This window comes from Cynocephalus volans, chromosome 1, assembly GCF_027409185.1.
Source record: "Cynocephalus volans isolate mCynVol1 chromosome 1, mCynVol1.pri, whole genome shotgun sequence".
Taxonomy (NCBI): Eukaryota; Metazoa; Chordata; class Mammalia; order Dermoptera; family Cynocephalidae; genus Cynocephalus; species Cynocephalus volans.
The window spans coordinates 142612313-142632830 of record NC_084460.1 but is presented as its reverse complement, the minus strand read 5'-3'; the positions used below and the strand labels follow the sequence as shown (position 1 = coordinate 142632830).

Below are 20518 nucleotides of genomic sequence, written 5' to 3'. Positions count from 1 at the left end.
GTGATCTATCTGCCTTGGAGGAGGTGGGCCCATGAGGACAGGATAGGGAAAGGATTATACAACAGTCACAGCTGTCACCTTTGTAGTGGCATCCTGCCTGTTTGGGCAATGGTTTCAGATCTGACTCAAGTTTTAGCCTTCAACTTTTTTCTTTGTCCACACCTTCACAAATTGAGTCTGCTTCAAAAGCCTGCATGTTTTACTTGCTTAATTAGGTGTGTTTACTAAGGGTGGATAAAGGAGTGGTAGGAAATGAGCTGTTTTTTTATTACTAAAACAGCCCTTTCCCTGGCAACTATGATAGAGGCTCTGGGAAGTTCAAGTCCAAGGTGCCTTGAATCTGAGTGTAAGCAAGAGACCACATGAGGGCTTGCGATTGTCTGAATGAGGATACCTATTAGTAAAAAAGACTGGATCCAGACTGGATTTGGTCTGGGAAGAAGGGCTAAGCAGGAAGACTCCTTGTCCCCTGTGACCTATATCATCCAAGTGACCCAGATATTGACTGGCCACAGGACTGGCCAACTGGATGGAAACTACTTACCCAATTTTATGTTTTGTTATATAGTAGTTGTTAATAAGATCTTAGTAAAATGAGAAGAGTCTGTGATTTTTCTTTGTAATTATAAACGACGGGGTTTTTGAAGGGAAAATATGTCAACACATTTGCTTAAAGCAATAATGGCATCCATTAATGAAGTACACTGCAGGTAAAATAAAGAGTTAGAGCATCTTTAATGTTCTGGGGAAGCCTTAGCTGACAAACATGCTGCCTATATCTTCAAAAATATATTTACATTTGCCATGTATTCTTGTTTGGGATTAGAAAAACTTGCTCACCCTCCACAGATAGCACATATAAAGAAATTCCCTACCTGAAACTTTTAATCAAAAAAAAAAATGTTTTTGTGGCTGTCCATTGTGGGAAACTGAAACCTTGACCTTGGTGTTACAAGGCTGCATTCTAACCAACTGAGCCAACTGGCCAACCTCAAACCTTTTTATTTTTTTAATAAAACACTTGTGAAAATGCCATGTAATTTTTGCAGAGTGGCAGAAAAGGCCTTGTTCAAAGCCTTTCCAACTCTCCCAAACAAAATAAATCTGTTTTTTCCTCTGTGCCCAATTCAGCTTTATCCATTCCTTGGTTACAGCCTTTATTACATTGCATTATCCTGTTTAGTTTGTCTATTCCTTTTGCTAAGCTATAAATTTCATTGGAACAGTAACCGTTTTTCTTCACATCTTTATTCTTCCTATTATAATGCTAGGTGCTAATAAAATGCTTTTTAAATAAGAGGTAAGAAATTTCACAATGTCTACCCTGGAGATATAATTACATGAAGAATGCCATGGCATAAACTTCACCATGGGGTCAAAGCTAAGGCCAAGGAGATGATCGATGTGCCTGATCCAAGTTAGTCCCAGGAGGCCCATTTGTTGTTCCTCAGGGGCATTAAGGGATGTAGGTCAGCTACAGAGTGGATCTTGGATTTGGTTCTCGTTAAGCTATCTTGGGCACAGGTCAATTCTCCTAAATGATAGCAGGACCAATACAGATCCACACACTTAGACTAAGGCCAGTCCTGAAAAGATCCCTGGAATGAAGGACAAGGCCATCTATGAAGGTCTTAGGAGATGTGTTTTTTAAGCTGCTCTAAATGATCAATAATTTTCTATTAATTTTTTTAAAGGAATATTTGTTCATGTATTTTTCCAATCACTCTTTAAGTAGCATTTATGTTCAGTTTTTGTGGCCCTAGAAAAGTTAATTAATCCAAAAATTCTTCAGAATTTATTTTCATTTACCTTTTGCTCATACTCAAAACTACATTTCCAAATTTCAGTAAATAAGATTATTTATATTTCTCATTCTATTTTTACTACACTTAAATAGTCCTTTAAGATTAAGAAAAAAAAAAAAAGAAGCAAATACACTCCCTGTATTAGTTATCTATTGCTAAAGAATAAATTAACCCAAAGTTTAGTGGCTTAAAACACAAGAAACATTTATTATCCACACATTTTCTATGGAGGTTCTTGGGAGCAGTGTGGCTGGAAAGTTCTGGCTCAAAATCTCTCATGAAGTTGCAGTTAAGATACGGGCCAGGGCTGCAGACATCTGAACTGGGGTTAGAGGATGTGCTTCCAAAATGGCTCACTTCTATGGTTAGCAGGTTTGTGCTGGATATAGGCAGGAAGTCTCAGTTCCTCACCATGTGGACCTCTCCACAGGACTGCTTGAGTGTCTCATGACAAGGCAGCTGGCTTTCTCCAAACTGGGTGATCCAAGCGAATGAACAAGGCATAAACTGCAGTGTTTTTTTATGACGTAGCCTCAAAAGTCACCTCTGCTTCACTTCTTTATTCTAATGGATACACAGGCCGGCCTTGATTCCATGTGCAAGGCTCAATACAAGGCCATGAATAACAGGAGGTGAGAATCTTGGATATTATACTTTTACACTTAAATTCTTTGCACCACATCGAAATCAATTACAGAAAAACAAAAATGTGTGTTCACATCTTAGTTATAAAGTTTGAGATTTTTCATGGACCATTACAAAGCCCTCTGCATGGTCTATGCATACAGTAGTAATTCTTCTAGCCATTTACTTGATCCATCCTAATTTTTACTCAGTTAAAAGCATCTGTCTAGACAGTTGCTGTAGATTGGATGCACCACCACCCTGATGTCATTGAAGCTTAAATACCCACTGTAACTGTTGAGGGTGGGAAATCCTAAACAGTAATTGAAACATGGTACCTTGAAGAGGTAATTAGATTGTAGGACCATGCCGTAGTGAATGATTTAATAACGGTGGTCAGAGGTGTTGGTTCTGAGGGCTTTAAAAGAAGAGCATATGAGAGGTGGTTAGTCTCTTTCTCTGCTCCACCATCTTCTGTCATGTGAGACCTCTGGGTCACTGTTGCCACCACCAAGACCCTCACCAGATGTGTTCTCTGGACTTTGGAATTCCCAGCCTCCGAAACTGTAAGCAATGAATTTTGTTTTCAAACTACCGACTTCCAAGTATTTTGTTATAAGCAACAGAAATGGACTAATATAGAAAATTGGTACCAGAGAAGTGGGGTGTTGCTTATAACAAATACCTGAAAATGAGGAAGCGGCTTTGGAACTAGGTGTTAGGCAAAGGTTGTAGGTGTTTGGAGGACTCAGAAGAAGACAAAAAGATGAAGGAAAGTTTGGAACATCTTACAGACTAATCATCTGGTGGCAACCAGAATGCTGATAGAAATATGGACAGTAAAGACCATTCTAAAGCAGTCTCAGATGTAAATGAAAAGGGACTTATTGGAAACTGGGGCAAAGATCACCCTTGCTTTGAACTGGCAAGGAACTTGGCTACATTCTGTTCTTGCACAAAAGTTTTATAGAACGTGGAACTTAAAGGAGCTGATCCAGGGTATTTGGCAGAAGAAATTTCTAAGTAGCAAAGCATCAAAGAATCTGTATGTCTACTTGTAACAGCCTACATTGAGTTATGGCAGAAAAGACATGAGGTTAAGTAAGAATTTATAACTCAAAAAAAGTGGAAAACTTTTAGCCTGGCCACAAAAGCGAGGGTGTAGCCCAGGCGCCCTTTGCTAAGGAGATGAATACACAAGAAAGGGATTATCTAGAGAAAGGAAAAAAAGACTTTGAAGGCATTTCAGGGGCTGCCTCTCCATTACAGGCCCAGAGGCCTAGGGAGACTGAATAGTCTTGGGGAACAGGCCCAAGGCATCCTTCATGGGCTCATTGCCCAGGGCCCCCTCGGGATGTTATTCCCCACACCAGCACTCCAGCTGCTTTGGCTACTCCAGCCATGGCTAATTTGGCCCCAGGTGTGGCTGGACCCCCAGCTTTGGAAAATACAAGCTGGAAGCCTTGATGGTGTCCACATGGTGTTCGGTCTACAGGCTCACAGAATGCCAGAGCTTCCACCTCAATTTCTAAGGATGTATGGAAAAGCCTGGGTGCCCCAGAAGTGATCTGTCACAGGGGTGGATTCACTGCAGATAGCCTTCACTAGAGCAATGCCAAGCGGAAACGTGGGGTCAGAGTTGCAGCAGAGAAACCCCATAAATGTCATGCCTAGTGGAGCTGTGAGAGGAGGACCACCATGGAGACCCGAGAGTTGTGGAGCTACCAAAGTGGAACCCCAGCCTGCCAGAGCTGAAGTGTGGCCTGAGACCAGGAAAGCCAGAGGAGCAAAGCTACTCAAGGACTTAGGGACCTAACCCCAGCACCAGCCTACAGTGGACATCAATCACGGAGTCAAGGTCCATGATTCACCAGCTATAAGATTTAATGCCTGCCCTGCTGAGGGTTTCAGACTTGTCTGGATCTGTTATCCCTTTATTTTGGCCTATTTCTCACTTTTTGAATGGGAATATGTACCCTATGCTTATTCCACTATCGTATCTTGGAAGTAGATAACTTGTTTTGATTTTATAGATGGGACTTTAAGACTTTGGACTTTTGGGTTAAAACAAGTTAACACTTTGGGGATGAAATGAATGTATTTGTATGTGAAAAGGACATAAGTTTTGGGGGGCCAGGGATGGAATGTTATAGATTGGATGCCCCCCCACCTCATTGAAGCTTAAATCCCCACTGTAACTGTTGAGTGTGGGAAATCCTATTACAGTAATTGAAAGGTGGGGCCTTGAAGAGGTGATTAGATTGTAGGACCATGCTGCAGTGAATTGATTAATAATGGTGGTCAGGGTAGTCTATTTCTGTTGCTTATAACAAGATATATGGAACTGGGTAATTTGTAAAGAAAATGAAATGTATTGCTTACAGTTTCAGAGGCTGGAAGTCCAAAGCCCAGGGAACACAACTGGTGAAGGTCTTGGTGGTGGTGACAGTGATCCAGTGGTCTCACATTGCACAAAATGGTGGAGCAGAGAGAGCAGAGGGAGTGACAGACTCTCCTCTTTCTTCTTTTAAAGCCCTCAGAACCACACCCCCGACCACCACCTTTAATCCAGTGACCATGGCATGGTCCCATAATCTAATTACCTCTTCAAGGCCCCACCTTTCAATTACCATAATAGGATATTCCACCCTCAACAGTTACAGTGGGGATTAAGCTTCTAATATATGAAACTTGGGGAACACAATTCAAGCTTCAATGAGTTTTGAGTGGACATAATTCAATCTACTTCAAGAGGCATGGTTCTGAGGGCTTTAAAAGAAGAGCACTTGAGAAGTTAATCTCTCTCTCTGCTCCACCAGTTCTGCCATGCAAGACCCCTGGGTCACTGCTGCTATCACCAAGACCCTTACCAGTTGTGTCTCTGGACTTTGGACCTCCCAGCCTCCGAAACTGTAAGCAATAAATTTCATTTTCTTTATAAATTACCCAGGTCCAAGTGTTTTGTTATAAGCAACAGAAATGGACTAATACAGCAGTTTTTAACTTTTATTGGCTCTTATACTTCTCTGAGAAGCTCAATATCCAAAGATCAACACCCTGAAAAATGCACAGACCCACAAGTACACTTCTTTACATACAACTTCAAGGGTTTTATGGATCCTAAGCCAAGAAAAGAAACTCTAATCTGCAAGCTACACACACAATGCTTTCAGTTGGTTGCCAAGTACAAATGTCATAGCTAATGCTCAATGACAGGCTGATGGCCAATATCAGCTGAAGGGATGGCTAATAGCCCATGTAAGTCAAAATGACAGAAAACTTTCACATGAAGTACCAAATTCATCTTCAGTTTCACAATAGTATTTTTCTTCAGTGATTTGGTAAAGTAAACTGTTCATAGCTTATAATGGGTTTTGTTGAGTTTGGGTTACACTTAACACATGCCTCCAGCTAATATTAGGCATTAAGTTCAGTGTGTAGATATATAGATATATACACACACACACATACACACATATAGAAGTTAATGCCTAATATTTATATATGTGTGTATATTTGTATATACACACACACACAAATGGAATGACTCTTACTAAAAGCTAATGATGTCACCAAAACATTTCAGCCCCAGTTTTCAACACTGCTCCCTACAAAACAATGTTAGATTAAGTGAAGGCTGCTCAGGGCTCCAGCAATCCATGATAAGAGATAACTTCTAAGTATAAAAGACAGCCAGCAAGTTCATCACAAGAACTAGGGGGGTCTCACTCTCTCAAGCTAAACTTTTCCCTATAGACATGATTCATATATTGAACAATAGAAAGCATAGGTTCTCCAAATTCATAGAAGTACAGTCAGTTTGCTAAGTTCATATTAACCACTTTCTTCAAATTAGTATGCCAGACTTTGGTACTGATTATATAAAAAGATCAGCATTATATTTCTTAATACATGGTTAATCTCCTCAGAATCATCAGTGATAATTGTTTAACATGCAGGTTACCAGAACAACTGAATCAGACCCTGGTGTGAGTAAAGTAAGGGTTGGAGTAGTGAAGGGTGGGGATTGAAGGAGGCAGGACTCTGCATACTTAACAGGTTCACTAAGTCAGTGGTTCAAAATGTGGCTTCAGGACCAGCAGTACTAGTATCACCTGGGAACTTCTGAGAAATGCAAATTCTCTGAACCACCCCTTCTCAGATCTACTGAATCAGAAATTCTGGGACGGATGCAGCATTCTGTGTTTTAACAAGCCCTCCAAGAGGTTCTGATGCTTCTCAACCCGAGGACCACTGTACTCAGTGATTCCTTGCTTCTTAGTATTGTGGGAGGATCATTATCTCCAGGTTAAACAACAATATTTCAATAAAACAAAACTCACAAGACTTCTTTTCCTATTCTAATCTAATCATCTCCCACAACCAGACCTTGTGGTTGGTTGTAGGATGTAGCTTCTTCCTTTAGAAGAAGGGTAGGTGGGAGAGAGACTTTAGATTTGGAGCAGATAAACAGAAGTGAATGTTTTTCCTCATTTTTTTTTTTTAAAGAAACAAACACTCTCACAAAATAAGAAAGTCCCTGGAAAGAAATATCCCTAAAAGGATCTTTATTCTGCTAATGCTTATCCCTTAATGCCTTTTAAATTATTTGATAATTTACAGGAAGTTTATTTAGTGTTAACGTCTGTGGTCCTTTTGTGGCTTATCAACCTTCCGCCATCAAAAGGAATGTTTGAAATGGATGTTTCTGGGACGCCACAAAAACCTTCCAATGACATTTGAGCCATAGGTTATGACGACTTTGGAGAACACCACAGTAAATACTTATTGTCTTAATTTTCTGACATGAGTGAAAACAGATGCTTGGCTAGAATGGCCGATTAAGAACAAGTGTTATATAATGCAATTCAGCTGACAAATTTAGTATGAAACTAAATGCATGTTCTTTGTAAACAACTGAGAAAGGCACCCGAAAGTATTTGAAAAGGCACTGACATGTTAGTGAAAAATTGTGAAAATGGAATTCCTTGCCAAAAATACGTAGAGGACGAATTTTCACTAACATATAGTATGAAACATTGTTATGTCTCTAAGTATCTCAATGATATTTCTTATTAATTATTCTGGTGATTTAGTTGTAACCTCAGTATTTAAAATTTGAGTTGTTCCCCAAACAGGATAATAAAAAAATCACTCACTTCAGTAAAAGATTGTTTATAAAGAGTTTTGCAACAAGATTGTTCTACATAAGAGCAAAACCCTGCACTACAGTGTTATATGTTGATCAATCAAAATTCAATGGTGCATACCGAATTTAATTGGTTTCTACGATTTGTATCTATTTTTTATTTGTTTTTTATTTGTATCACAAGTTGAACCAGCACAACTCAGCATGGCACACATATGTGCAAATACATACACACCTGGCTCTGAAAAGCTAATTTTTATATATGGATATATTCACTATTCATTACTAATATGGCTTATTGTTGAAGAACTCTAAAAGCCAATAGAATATATGAACTTATTATGGCAGAGATGGGGGAAGGCCTTCCAAAACCAGAAAAGACATGAAAGCAGAAAAGAGAAAAGGTGTAAACAGAGTGAGAGGAAAATTCAGAAGTCATCTGTTGAGGATAACAAAGAAAATGGGGACTCAGAGACCTGAAGATGAAAGAGAGAGGCTGGTATGTTGAAATAATATTAAATGCCTGCAAGTGTGATCTGGTTGCCGATTAGAGGATCCCATTTCCTGGGGACACTTTACACAGACAGTTGGTTTTATGGAAATGCAGGCTACAAGTCACAAGATGAGAAACACAGAATTTGAACTCAAGACTCAACTCAATGAGCCGCTTGAGTTGGATCAAAACAGCAAAATTTTCTGCAAGTTCTTCAAAATATTAAACTCAAACAGCTACAATGGAACAAACATCCAGGAACCAATAGAAAACCAACTTTACAAAATAACATTATAGTGTCTGGCTTTTATCATGCCTATTTTGTTGCCATCCTTCAAGGCACATAATGACTTATGCTATATTCAAAGCCATTTAAGAATCAACTGTGGTGTGAACACACATGGTGGTGTGTCCAATCTGAGGTGCACAGAACTTACCAGATGAATGTGAATGTGTGCTTTTTGCAAGCTTGCTGAGGTCAAGATAAATGAGCAAGAAACTGTGATATTTTCAACCAAATAGAATACTTAGCATCACAGAGAAACAATACTCTCTGCCTTGAAAAAAAATATAAAGTGTGCATTGTCTTTGAAAGGAAAGATTCCTTCTGTATCCAAACAGATGAAGAGTCAGCTGTAAGGAGAGAAGTGGGCCAAAGTGGCTGGTGGGAGTGGTTGGGGGTGGAAGCCAGGAGAATGCTCCAAGGACTCTTATGGTGCTGAGAGAAAGAGAAAAGAGGACAAGAGGGAAGTAGGGAGAAAGAGGAGGAGCAGGAGAGGGAGGCTGAAGGTTTAGGAAAGAAAGGATTAGGAATAAAAAGAGTAGGATTAGGGAAGATAAAGAGTCCCAACAGGTGACCTGATCAAACCAACCCAGGGCCTAAGAATAGACCAGACAGACTGCAGCAGGCATGCAGGGGAAAACCAAGTCACAGGGAATTGCATCTCAAGGATAGGGGGAGAAGAAAATGACCAAGGACCATGACTTGTGCTTCCAAATCTTTCTCAATAAAAGGTAAATCTGCTCTGAGAAGGACCTTCCAACCCCCAGCAGGGAGAGATGGACAAGGGAACAGGAGTGAGATGCTGAGGGCAAGAATTATGTTTAAAACATCCACAGGGCTTGGGTTCCTCTCCTCAGATCCTGTTTCACTGTGAGGCTGCAGCACCACAGGTCCAGACGCACTAGAGTCTGACATTTAGCAAGAGAATGTCCTTTTTGCTCTGCATCTTTTCAAGAAGTGTTCAGGCCACTGGACTGTGTCTAGGAGAACTTCCTCCGGCTTCTATGGCAGGTAAAGAATTTTCAAAAATGTACCTGGTCTTCACATCTCCTCTTACTTAGGTTAAGAAAGTTATCAGGAAAAAACCCAGTAAAGTCACCCTAATATTATTTATTAGTGGAAGCTAAAAAAAGAACTGGTATTTTTATCATTCCCTTTTTTCAGAGGAAAAATCTGATGTTCAGAGACGTTATGTGTCCAGGCTCACTTTATTCCTGTGCTTTCCCCATGCAGCTATTTTTCAATATGTATCTTTCCAATTTTTAATGAGACTACAGATTAGAGTTAACCTCAATGGGAGAGCATGGCCAGCATCATTTTCCTTCTAATTCCAGTAAAAATTTAATTAGGGAAGCATTCTATGAGCGCAAGACCGGTAGAGGTGTTTGAAGAGGATGAGCCAGGAGAGGAGTTTCTCAGGTCATCTGATACCTTCTCCTAAACTAATTGGCTAGAGATGATTTAACCCCATCTGGGAAAGTGAAGGAAGAAGGAAACTGTCCCACATCTCCTGCCGCAAATCTGGAACAGGACTGAATTCCAGAGTTCTCTGCCAGCAAAACTTTGGCAGCCACCCCAAACTCCTCCTTCAATGACAGAATCTGCTGCTGTCAGAGCAGGAGGCCTGTTAGGTCTTGCACACCCACACACGAGTGTGCACAGTGGACTCTCACCAGGGCTCTTGGAAAACCAGAATGTTTCCTTATCAGCTACCAGAGTGGAAAAATCAAATGATGGTATTTAAGGAGAAAGGAAATCTGAAACTCTGCTTTGCCATCATGTTGGAAGCAAAGCAAACCTGTTTAAAGTCCTAGCAAGAGTTCATTCACCTCCCGGAAAGGCAAGACCTTTTATTTTATTGGAGACATAATGGAATACGTTTCAAAGATGTTTCGAATTATAAGACATGCTATGTGCTCAAAAATTATCCTTAACTTAAAACAGAAAGAAGGGGATGTATATAGTAATGTGCACAATTAAAGTAACCATTTCCAAAAGTAATTCACATAAAATGAATTTTCTGAGTGGGGAAATTCACTGCACATTTGCTTAAATCCTGTATTTTGCATTGACTGAGATCATGAGATTCTTTGTTTTTCTTAACCTGTTACATGAATTCATTTTTTCTTCTTTACATATATCGTTTAAAACTAGTACATGGCAACACAGTGAGATAGCTTAATTCCTGAAAATGTTGGCTGTTAAATGAGGATAAAGAATTGAGACACCAACAGTTTCATATAAAAGAAAATGACTTTTGTGTGGCTAAGTATTTTTATTTTCTTATTTTTAGGTTTTTTTAACTTATTTTTTATTGAGGCTGATTTCAAACCCTTTCAAGGCAGAAAAGATCTTACTCATCTTTGTAATCCTAATGTGATGATTTTAAAAAATTAATTGAACGACAAAATGAATAAAAGTTAAATTCAGTCCTGAAAAACACAATCAAAGCTTCTCAGAGCTAGCTTCTGAGATTTTGTAAAAGTAGAGAGCAGCACTTATGTTCTATCGCTAAAAACAAATGGTAATCTCAATTTTAAACATTTATTTTATATTGCTTGAAAAGAAAGTCTGAAAATTTTTCCAAATAATGTTCTAAAATCCTGGAACAAAGCAGCCAAAAAATTTTTTTAAATCACTTTTAAATTGACAGAAATTAAAACTTAAATAGCAAAATAATTTACTTGCAGCTTTTAAATTTTAGTCTTTATTCAGAAAGATTTATGAAGCACTTACACATGCAAAGTTGCAAATGCTGTAGATTGCTTCTCAATCCTGGCCATATTGGAATCACCTGAGGAATTTTTTAAAAATCTCCCACTGTAGGCCAAGTAAATCATAATTGTGTGGGGAGGCAGAGCATTACTGATGTTTTTGAAAACTTTCATTTATTCTCATGTGCAGCCAGGATAAACACTACTGGGACAGATGTTATAGTTTTTATATTCATAGGTAAATTTATATTAAAAGAGAAAAAACCAAGTTGCTACATCATAGGTGAGATTAGAATTGGGCCTCAATTTCTCTAAAGTTAATTCCTAATCTGAGCAGAAGGTGCTTGGAGTGTGTGTTTTTGGTCTGGTTTTCTAATGGATGAGCTTTTGACGTATAATTGTTGACTGGAGAATGATAGTGAACCTGCTCTGGAACTGTCATACTTCCTTCCTCCCTTTCAGAATTCCTCAGGGAGGAAAATTAGCTGTTGTCATGGCTTGTGTGCTGAGAGGGCCTCAGTCCTCAGACTAGCTCTAAGGCTCACAAATTTCTATCAGAATCACTGGGAATATGTCAGTGCTTTGTTAGGTCAGGGAAATCTACAACACATTGTAAATATCTTGCTGTGGAAGACTCTTGGTGGGAAACCCAAACTAACATTATGAGTGGTGGAGTAAATCCTCAGAGTTGCTGTCCACAGAACGTTTCCAAAGTAGCCTGAGACCTCGAAACCCACCTTTCCTACTATATACCTCCTGGACCTTTGGGACCACGTCGACACAAGAAGACACTGTAAGCCAGAGAAAAGTCCCATGGGGTATTCTAATAGTAATAGGAGGAATAAATTCCAGTGTGCTATTGCACAGTAGCGTGATATAGTTAACAAAAATATGTTATATATTTAAAAAATAGCTTGAAGAGAGGATTTTAAATGTTTCACCATAATAACATAACAAAAGTTTGAGATGATGGATATGTTAATTACTCTGATTTGATCATTCCATAATATATACATGTATCGAAAATCACACTGTATCCCATAAATATGTACAATTAATATGTGTCAATCAAAAATAAAAATTTTTAAAAAAGCATTTTACAAGGTCCTGGGTGTCATGTTTAGAATATTTTCTTTGTACAGTCTAAACCTTGTTTTCTTTCCTGACAGATGGAAGAACTATTGTTTTATTAACACTAAACAGAAACTCCTTTAGTTTTCCACTTGCCTCTATCACATCCCCTGATAAAAGTACACTTTCTTTCCCCAAACACAAATTTAATTACAACTCATGGTAACACTTCCAATTATTCCAAAAGCCACTTCATTCATGTATCAGAAGCACATTTTTTATGCAGACTGTATCATCAAGTGTATAGGTGTAAATTGCTTAATATTTCTTCAAGTTTTAAAGAAAAATTTCATTTTTTTCTTATTTTTTCTCTGCCTTTGAGAGATGGTGGCATCAATGAAAGCAGTTTTTCCATTTTGTGGGAATTTGCTTTGTATGGCCCTGTACAGGGGATCAACAACACCTGATGGACACAGAAGAAATCAGCAAAGGAATCTAGGTGTTGACCAGACTCTTGTATACAGAAAATAAGGTCCACACTGCGAGCTGAATATTTACCTTTGCACTCTTAAGACAGTTATCTCAATTCTTAGAGATAGAGAATTTAGAGATTTCCTAGAACTGACTCCAACTTTTGCCTAGTGGGCATCTGCCACTAAAGGCTGAATTCTGTGGAAACCTGATGGAGTGTTAATACTCAAACCAGTATATTCTTTGGAGTTAGATTTCCTGGGTACCTAGCCCCACTATATCACTTCCTAGCTGCATGACTCTAAGCAGTCATTGAGCATTTTGTGGTGAGTAGACTCCAAGACAGTCTAAGGTGTGTAATCACCTTATGTGGCATACCTGTGAATTGTTTCTAACTCATAGAATATAACAAAAAGACTGTCACTTCTGTGATTAAGCTACATAAGACTGTGATTTCTGTCTCACTGGTAGACTCTTCTGGGCCTGTACACTTTGATGAAGCAAGTGACCATAATAGAGAGACCCACATGGCAAAGAACTGAGGTGGCCTCTGGCCAGTAGCCAGTGAAGAAAGGAGGCCCTTAGATCAATGACCCTCAAGGAACTGAATTTTGCCAACAACCACATGAGCTTGGAAGTGAATCTTTCCCCAGTCAAGCCTTCAGATGAGATCCCAGCCCTGGCTGACATCTTCATTACAGCCTCATGAAGGCCTTGAAAGAGTGAAGACAGCTAAGCCAGGTTCAGACTCCTAACCCACAGCAACTGTGAAATAATATATGTGTGTTATTTTAAGCATTTATTTTGTGGAAATGTGTTATGTGGCAACAGATAACTAACATTCTCTAAGCTTAGTTCCTCATCTGTGAAATGGAGATAATAATAATTTCATTAGTCCATTTTGTGTTGCTGTAACAGAAATAGCTGAGACTGGGCAATTTATAAAGGACAGAGGCTTATTTGGCTTACGATTTTGGGACAGCTGCATCTGGTGCAGGCCTCAGGCTGCTTCTACTCATGGCAGAAAGTGGCAGGCAGCCAGTGGGTACAAGGAGGTCACATGGTGAGAGGAAGCAAGTGAGAGAGAGAGAAAGGAGGTGCCAGGGTCTTTTAAACAACCAGCTCTCACGGGAACTAATAGAGTGAGAACTCACTCATTAATCCCCCCTCCCCCCGGGGAGAGCACTAATCCATTCATGAGGGATCTGCCCCCATGACTCAATCAGTTTCCAACACTGTCACATTGGGGATCAACATTCCACACGAGTTTTGGAGGAGACAACACATGCAAACTCCATCAATGATGTATATAAACACTTAGCATTAAACATCATACTTGACATATCATATGGCTATCATATTTTTTAAATGTTACTTTAACAGAATATACGTATTTAAACCCTTTTTTTTCTATTTTCTGTTTAGCATATTCCTTCTTTAGCTAATACTGTTTATCTTTATTTTGGGTCATTTTAATAAATGTTTTCACTTTACTATTCTAGTAATCTTTCCCATTAGATTATCCTATTTTTTAATTTTACATTTATTCTTAGATGACTTTCACTAAGTTCACTTATTTACTTTCAATATTCTCTTTCCATCACACCTACTTTTATAAATGGCAATCAGGGAATGGGCCAAAGGGAAATCTTTCTGAGGGTGGTGACCCAGATAGAATGGTTGGCCACATCTCCTGAATGGCCCTCCCTTCATTAGACACCTCATTTTTATCTTAGACAAACTTTCTATCAATTTACATTAACCTATAAAAATATTTTAACTGTCTTTGCTATAATACAGTATTAGTGAATTCGTCTATTCTCAAGGGTTCCTCTGTACCCCCCTTAACTTTCAGAGAGATAGGAGAGATTAAAGTTTCTTAATATTTAGTATCTCATAACCTTACTGAGCAGTCTATAAAACTAAACTATTGAATATATAATTAACACAGAGAAATTTTATTTTTAAACCTTGGCTCGTACACTTAGCATCAAAACAAATTATATTCGATCTATTTTTACACATCTAATAGAAGGTTATTTTACAGCAGAGAGTGGATCTCTTTCAGTTTTACCCAGCAGATGCTCAACCCTCAGAGCTTGAATAGACAAGGCATCAATAAAACTACCAAGAAACTTTAGAGCTGTGAAAGATGCTAAAATAAGTCTCCTGTGGTTTTCAAACTATTTTCTTTAGTAGCAGTAGCATTTTTTTCTAATGTGCTCTTTAATATACATAAACATATATTACTCAAATAAAAGCAAAACCCCACTCACTAGGCTTTGCACTCCCCACTATTATCCCCCAAACTTCCCTGCCTAAGATGGAAGAGATCCTCCTCAGGCCATCACAAGTATCAACCACTCTTTGGAGAAATGGGCTGAGCTGTTGGAGTGACACATTCTTGTTTTGTCAGAGTAAGGTTGGAAGGGCTCCACGGAGACTGAGAGGCAGCCCCCAGGTGAGTGGCAGGAAAGTCCTCAGAGCAAGATGTAAGAGCCCATCTCTCCAAAGACAACATTCTATTTCCTCTTTGTAATCAATCTTGAGGAGTCAGGGCAGATGGAGACAAAGAAGGCACAGTTGCAGCCTGTGTGGATTTCTCAGTCTTGGCTTCCCCTCTCAGTACTTTAACACCTGTGGAGACCTGGCCTCTGGGGGTGGCCTGAGCTCTGCCCCAGTGGCTCCCTCTGTTGTGAAGGCTCCTCACCACTTAGCCATCCTCATCATTGCCCCAACTTGTGTTAGTCCTTCAGACCTCCACTTGGGATCTTCTCCAAATTCTTGAGACCTCCGGTCTGGATTGGGTGCTTCTGGTTGTTCTCAAATCTCTTTGTGCTTTACCTATTTGAAGGATGATCTCACTCCATTGTAATTATCCCTCTCCACCCCATCTCCTCTATGAACTGGGCAGCTCTCTGGAGACAGGAGCCAGGCTTTGTCTCCCCACCCTCCGTGCACTGCCTATACATGGAATGTAATTTCTTACTTGAACAAATGAATGTATCTTGACATAGATTGGGGAACTAATATTACATCAAAATTAAAGGAATGGTCTTCTACCACTTGCTGGCTTTGTGACAGGGCAAATTACTTAGACACCCTGAGGCACAATTTTATGTTCTGTAAAATGGGAATAATAAGGTACCTGCTCTATAGATGCTATAAATTGAGTGTGTCCCCTTCAAAATTCAGATGTTGCCAATGTGATAGTATTATAAGGAGGGGTGTTTAAAACATGATTAGGCCATGAGGGTTCCTCCCTCATGAATGCGATTAAATGCCCTTATAAAAGGGGCTTGATGGAGGGAGTTGGATCTCTCTTGCCCTTCTACCCTCTGCCATGTAAGAATGCAGCAAGAAGACCCTCACCAGATGCTGGTGCCTTGATCTTGGACTTCCCAGCCTCAAGAATTGTGAGAAATTTCAGTTCTTTATAACTTATCCATTCTCCAGTATTCTGTTATAGCAGCACAAAACAAAGACAATAGGGAGCTTCAAGAATTTAATTAGATTTTCCACATTAGAAATGTGTAGCACTAAATTACCACATGCAGTACGTGCTAAAAGAATGTTATCTATGATAATAATAATGGTAAGAGTTATTAATGGCTGTGATGGTTACTGTTATGATTTTCATCCACCCCTGTGTTTTTTGTCCCTGAAGTCAGGGATTTTTACCGTCAGGTAAGAACCCAAGGCAAAGAGCCAGCTACCTCTTCCCTCTGCCACATGCCAATAGTCACGCCCAAGATCCTCATGCAATCTGGCCATCTGATTGTACTTGTATCTCAGATGTTCTTCTGTGGTTTTCCTCACACGTGTTTTGAGAGGTAGGATAAACTTGCCTAGAAATAGTAGCCCTTGCCTTCAGGCTAACTGCAATTTTCTGTACCCAAGAGTTTTAACACAGAGGTTTGTCAAGCCCCTAATGGACCATAAGATTTTGTTGGCTCCCTTCACTACATATAGTTCTCTGTGGTTTTTATTTTATTTTAGCCTCTATGCCAGGAGAAAAAAAATGGTCTATGGTGCCAAGAGTAAAGATCCCCAGAAGTAGCTGGCACACAGGGGCTTCCAAAGATATAAAACAATGTAGTAATTCTTCTCTAGGGCCTGTGTGTTATGGTCTAATTATCCTCCTGAAAAACAAGTTTAAGACGATCTCACCCAGAGGGTCCTGGAGGCCTTACCAATCCCCATGGAAAAGCTGAGCCCAAGGCAAAGGTGTAGCTTTCCATAAAGAGTAGTGTTTGATCACGTGGGCAGGTAACAGTCAGGCTAGAATGCAGTAGAGGCCTTTCCTTGTCACAAAGAACTTAACCCCCTTACCTCACCTTTCTGCCAAGAACATGCTACCTCATTCACTACCTTACCAGAAATCAGCCTCGTCTCTGGCAGAAACGGTATTATTCCTGCAGCTTTAGACTCCCCTCCTTGGAGCTTAACAACCTTCATGAAAAGTGAGTTCTTTTTCTCAGTGGTTACAACAAAAATTCCAAGATCAAATCCAATCAGATTAACCCAGGTTGTATGATCACCCCTAAACACTGTGAGTAGAGAATGGACTGTGCTGATGAGCTAGGTCAGGGACACATGCACCTCTGGAGCTGGGAGCTGGTTGCAGGAAAATGGGTACTGGAGACTAAATGGACCGAAACAATACCTTTCCAATGTAAATTCCACTTCACACTATTGGAAGGATTGGATCCTTTGAAAAGACACTTGGGATTCTTTTTGATTCCTTTTACCCTCATAGCTGTTGCAAAGAGGCTAGGCAGAAGGCTCATCATCTTCTTTGCAGACCCCCCCCCCCCCCGAAAAGGGTAAAGCTCTAGTAAAATTTGTCTTACAGTTTGGACAAAAAATCATATATTATTTGGTGTGCATATTTTTTCAACACTGATCCACTTTTCTATGGCCCAACAAGCATTTATTGAATACCTGTTGTGTGTCAGACCTTTTACCAAAAGCTTTGCATCTCTTATCTCATTTAATCCTAAAATCCTATGAGATAGTTATCATTATTCCCATTTTAGAGATGAAAAAACTGAGACTTAGCAAAGGTACATAACCGGCAGAAGAATATAGTCATTAAGTGGTGGAGAGGTGAAAAAAGGTCCGTTAATAATAGTCTCTAACTTTAAGCTTTTAAAAAGCAAGCAAGAATCTTATAATTCAAATTTTATAAAAAAGGTATATGGCTAGATATACTAATAGGCATACAACATGTAACAAGTGATTTCTTATAAATAACTAACTATATATATTATATGTATATAAAATACGGATATGTTTTTGGGAAAATTTGAAAATTAAGTTTATGTTTAAGAACTTTTGGAGAAAAATTTTAATATTCAAGGGAAGGGTAGCATTTACACTGCAGAACGTGATTCCTAATGTTTGGGTTGGGGGAGGCTGCTTACCTGCCAGGAAGCAGGTAGAACATGGATTTTGAGTCAGAAGCTTGGTATCTAGTCCTGGCTCTGCCATTAACATGGGAAGGTTACTCAACCTCCCCTGCTCTTGGGTGTCTCCATTTGTAAAATAAATGGTTAAGCTAGATCAGTGGTTTCCAAATATTGGCCTGTGATAACGTTTTCATCAGTCTACGGTGAAATGAGAAAAATAAGGACAATGGACTTCTGTGTGTAGTTAAATTTATTTATTTTGTAAATCTGTTAAAATGCCTTTTATCAACAATGGGGATGACATCTGCATCCCCGCCCCCACTTTGTGCATCCTCACATGGCAAAATTTTTCAAGCACGCCTTCTATAACGGAACCCTGATATGAGAATATGTGTGTATTTTTACTGGTTCATAAATCCAGTGGTCTAGAAACCACTAGATTAGGTGATCGTTAACTTCATTTCTAGCTCCAAAATTGTAATCTCTTTTGAAATCACAAATAGTATTTAACTAACTCTAAAGTAGAAAGGAAGAAGAAAAGAAAAATATTTTATTCACTTTTTCTTGTTTAGCCCAGCATTTCCCCAAATGTGTTGTGTGACAGACAAGCCCCTGGCAAGATATTATAGCTGTTCTACTGAAAAGAGGATTCACAGTCAAATGAGTTTGGGAAACACTGGGTTAAAAAAGTCGGAAAGGTTTCTTCACTGAGAAATATTCAGAACCTGTAAAATGCTAATGTCTATTGTGACTTCTCCCCAAAAAGATGAAGCATCAAAGCTTCCCCAAGTTATTGACAGGAAGCAGTTGCCTTTTCTCCACCCCCGTCAATGGCAGGATAGTACACCTGTTCCTGGAACACAGTTTGAGAAAGCTGACTTCAGCTAAAAGAAAATTCCTCCATTTCTTTCATAATAAAGAAGAAACATAGCATTAAAAACTAAGACACTTGCCATTTATTCTATAATTATTATAATTTGATGAGTTTTTCTCAAATTACCAAAACTATAGATATTTTCTAAATTTATAAAAAAAAAAAACCTGGATGAAAACATTTTAGATTAAAATGGAGTGAACTGGACAAATGTCTTGTGTCCATTTTTGACAACTGAGTTTACTGAGGTTTTTTTTAAATTTTGCCATAAGAAATAAAGGAAAATTGTGTATCCAGGTTACAGCATAATGCTGATAACACTAAGGTCCAGGGTTTGATCCCTGTTATCAGCCAGCTGCCAAAAAAATTTTAAAAAGAGAGAGAGATTTGTATCCAATGATTGCAACATGATAATTAAAGCACTTGGAATTTGCAGAAGTTTGCAGTAACAAAATTATGACCATCATCCCTACACAGCAAATACAAAATAAAATAAAACCATCTGTAGGTATTGAGCCTGAGAAAACCCCCAGACTCCTCTCAAATGGTATGTTGTTAAGTATTTCATCAGTAAGAACAATTAATTTTGAATGCTTGTTGCTCATAATTGATTTATTTAAATCACAATTTTACTATGATCAAGGAACAAAAATCTTGGTAGGATTAAAAGATCTAACAGTGTTTGTTTTTATTTTTCTTTGCATAAGCATTTGATCAGAGTTGAGAAGGTTTACATAGCGTTTTCTTATTGCTTTTCACATCATCATGTGAAATATCAACTAACCAACTAACCTTCACGTTCTGGCTGCAAGTTTCACTTTACCCGCTGAGGAAAGAACAGTTCTCGCTTGGGACAAGATGATCCAAGAGCGAACTATCCAGACAGAGGACCTAGGAATGATCTTTTGGATATCTGACACTAACAACCTTTCTGTCTGATTCTATGCACACCGGATTTTTGACAAGCCCATGGTTCTGCAGTACCTCCACTATTTTCCAACATAACTGTACTGTGAATTCCAGCCTGTTTTTCATAATCCTGCTGACTACAGCAGTCTGCAACCATAAAAAGCCTTCACAGACCTAGAGCTGGCTTAGAAAAGTGCCTCTGCAAAAGAACAAAAGTACATGCAACATATATGTTCAAAGACAGGAGAGAGGCAAGAGCCTCTTGTTTTGGTGCTGATGGGCTCAAAAGCTTGTTTTTAGGGTCTAAATTTAGAAATTTTAATTTTCTTCTGATGACATTTGTAAACAAAATACCAACACTAAAATGAGAGCAATTTAGCCAGGAAAAGGGGGAGTGTCCTGTCCAGAGGATCAAACCCTCTTCCAAACTCCACTGGAGAGAAGTGTCTACGAATTAGCACATGACCATACTTTGGTTTGATCTGCCTAGACTCCCACAGCCTCCTTGTTAAAAGGTATGTTTGAGGTTTACACCAAAGATTCTAGGTCTCAGAATTAGCTTCTTTTAAACCTTAAGCTAGTACTGCTTTAGCCTCTGGGAAGGGGGCTAAAACACCAAATAACTCTTTTTAACAGACTACAGTACACATTTACATATTAAGATTCAATATACAAACACTGTAGATTGAAAGCATACCATTCAAGCTCCTGTGA

The 20518-nt window shown here is 39.0% G+C and overlaps 1 protein-coding gene across 1 annotated transcript in view; it reads right to left on the bottom strand.

Annotated features, from left to right (window-relative positions):
* Window positions 1–18103, bottom strand: part of ABI3BP (ABI family member 3 binding protein) — a 248492-nt gene extending 230389 nt beyond the window's left edge. Inside the window, exon 1 of the mRNA XM_063114629.1 lies at window positions 18037–18103. Coding sequence (XP_062970699.1) covers window positions 18037–18103 — 67 coding nt within the window. The remainder of the gene's footprint in view (window positions 1–18036) is intronic.
* Between the last annotated feature and the right edge of the window lie 2415 nt (window positions 18104–20518).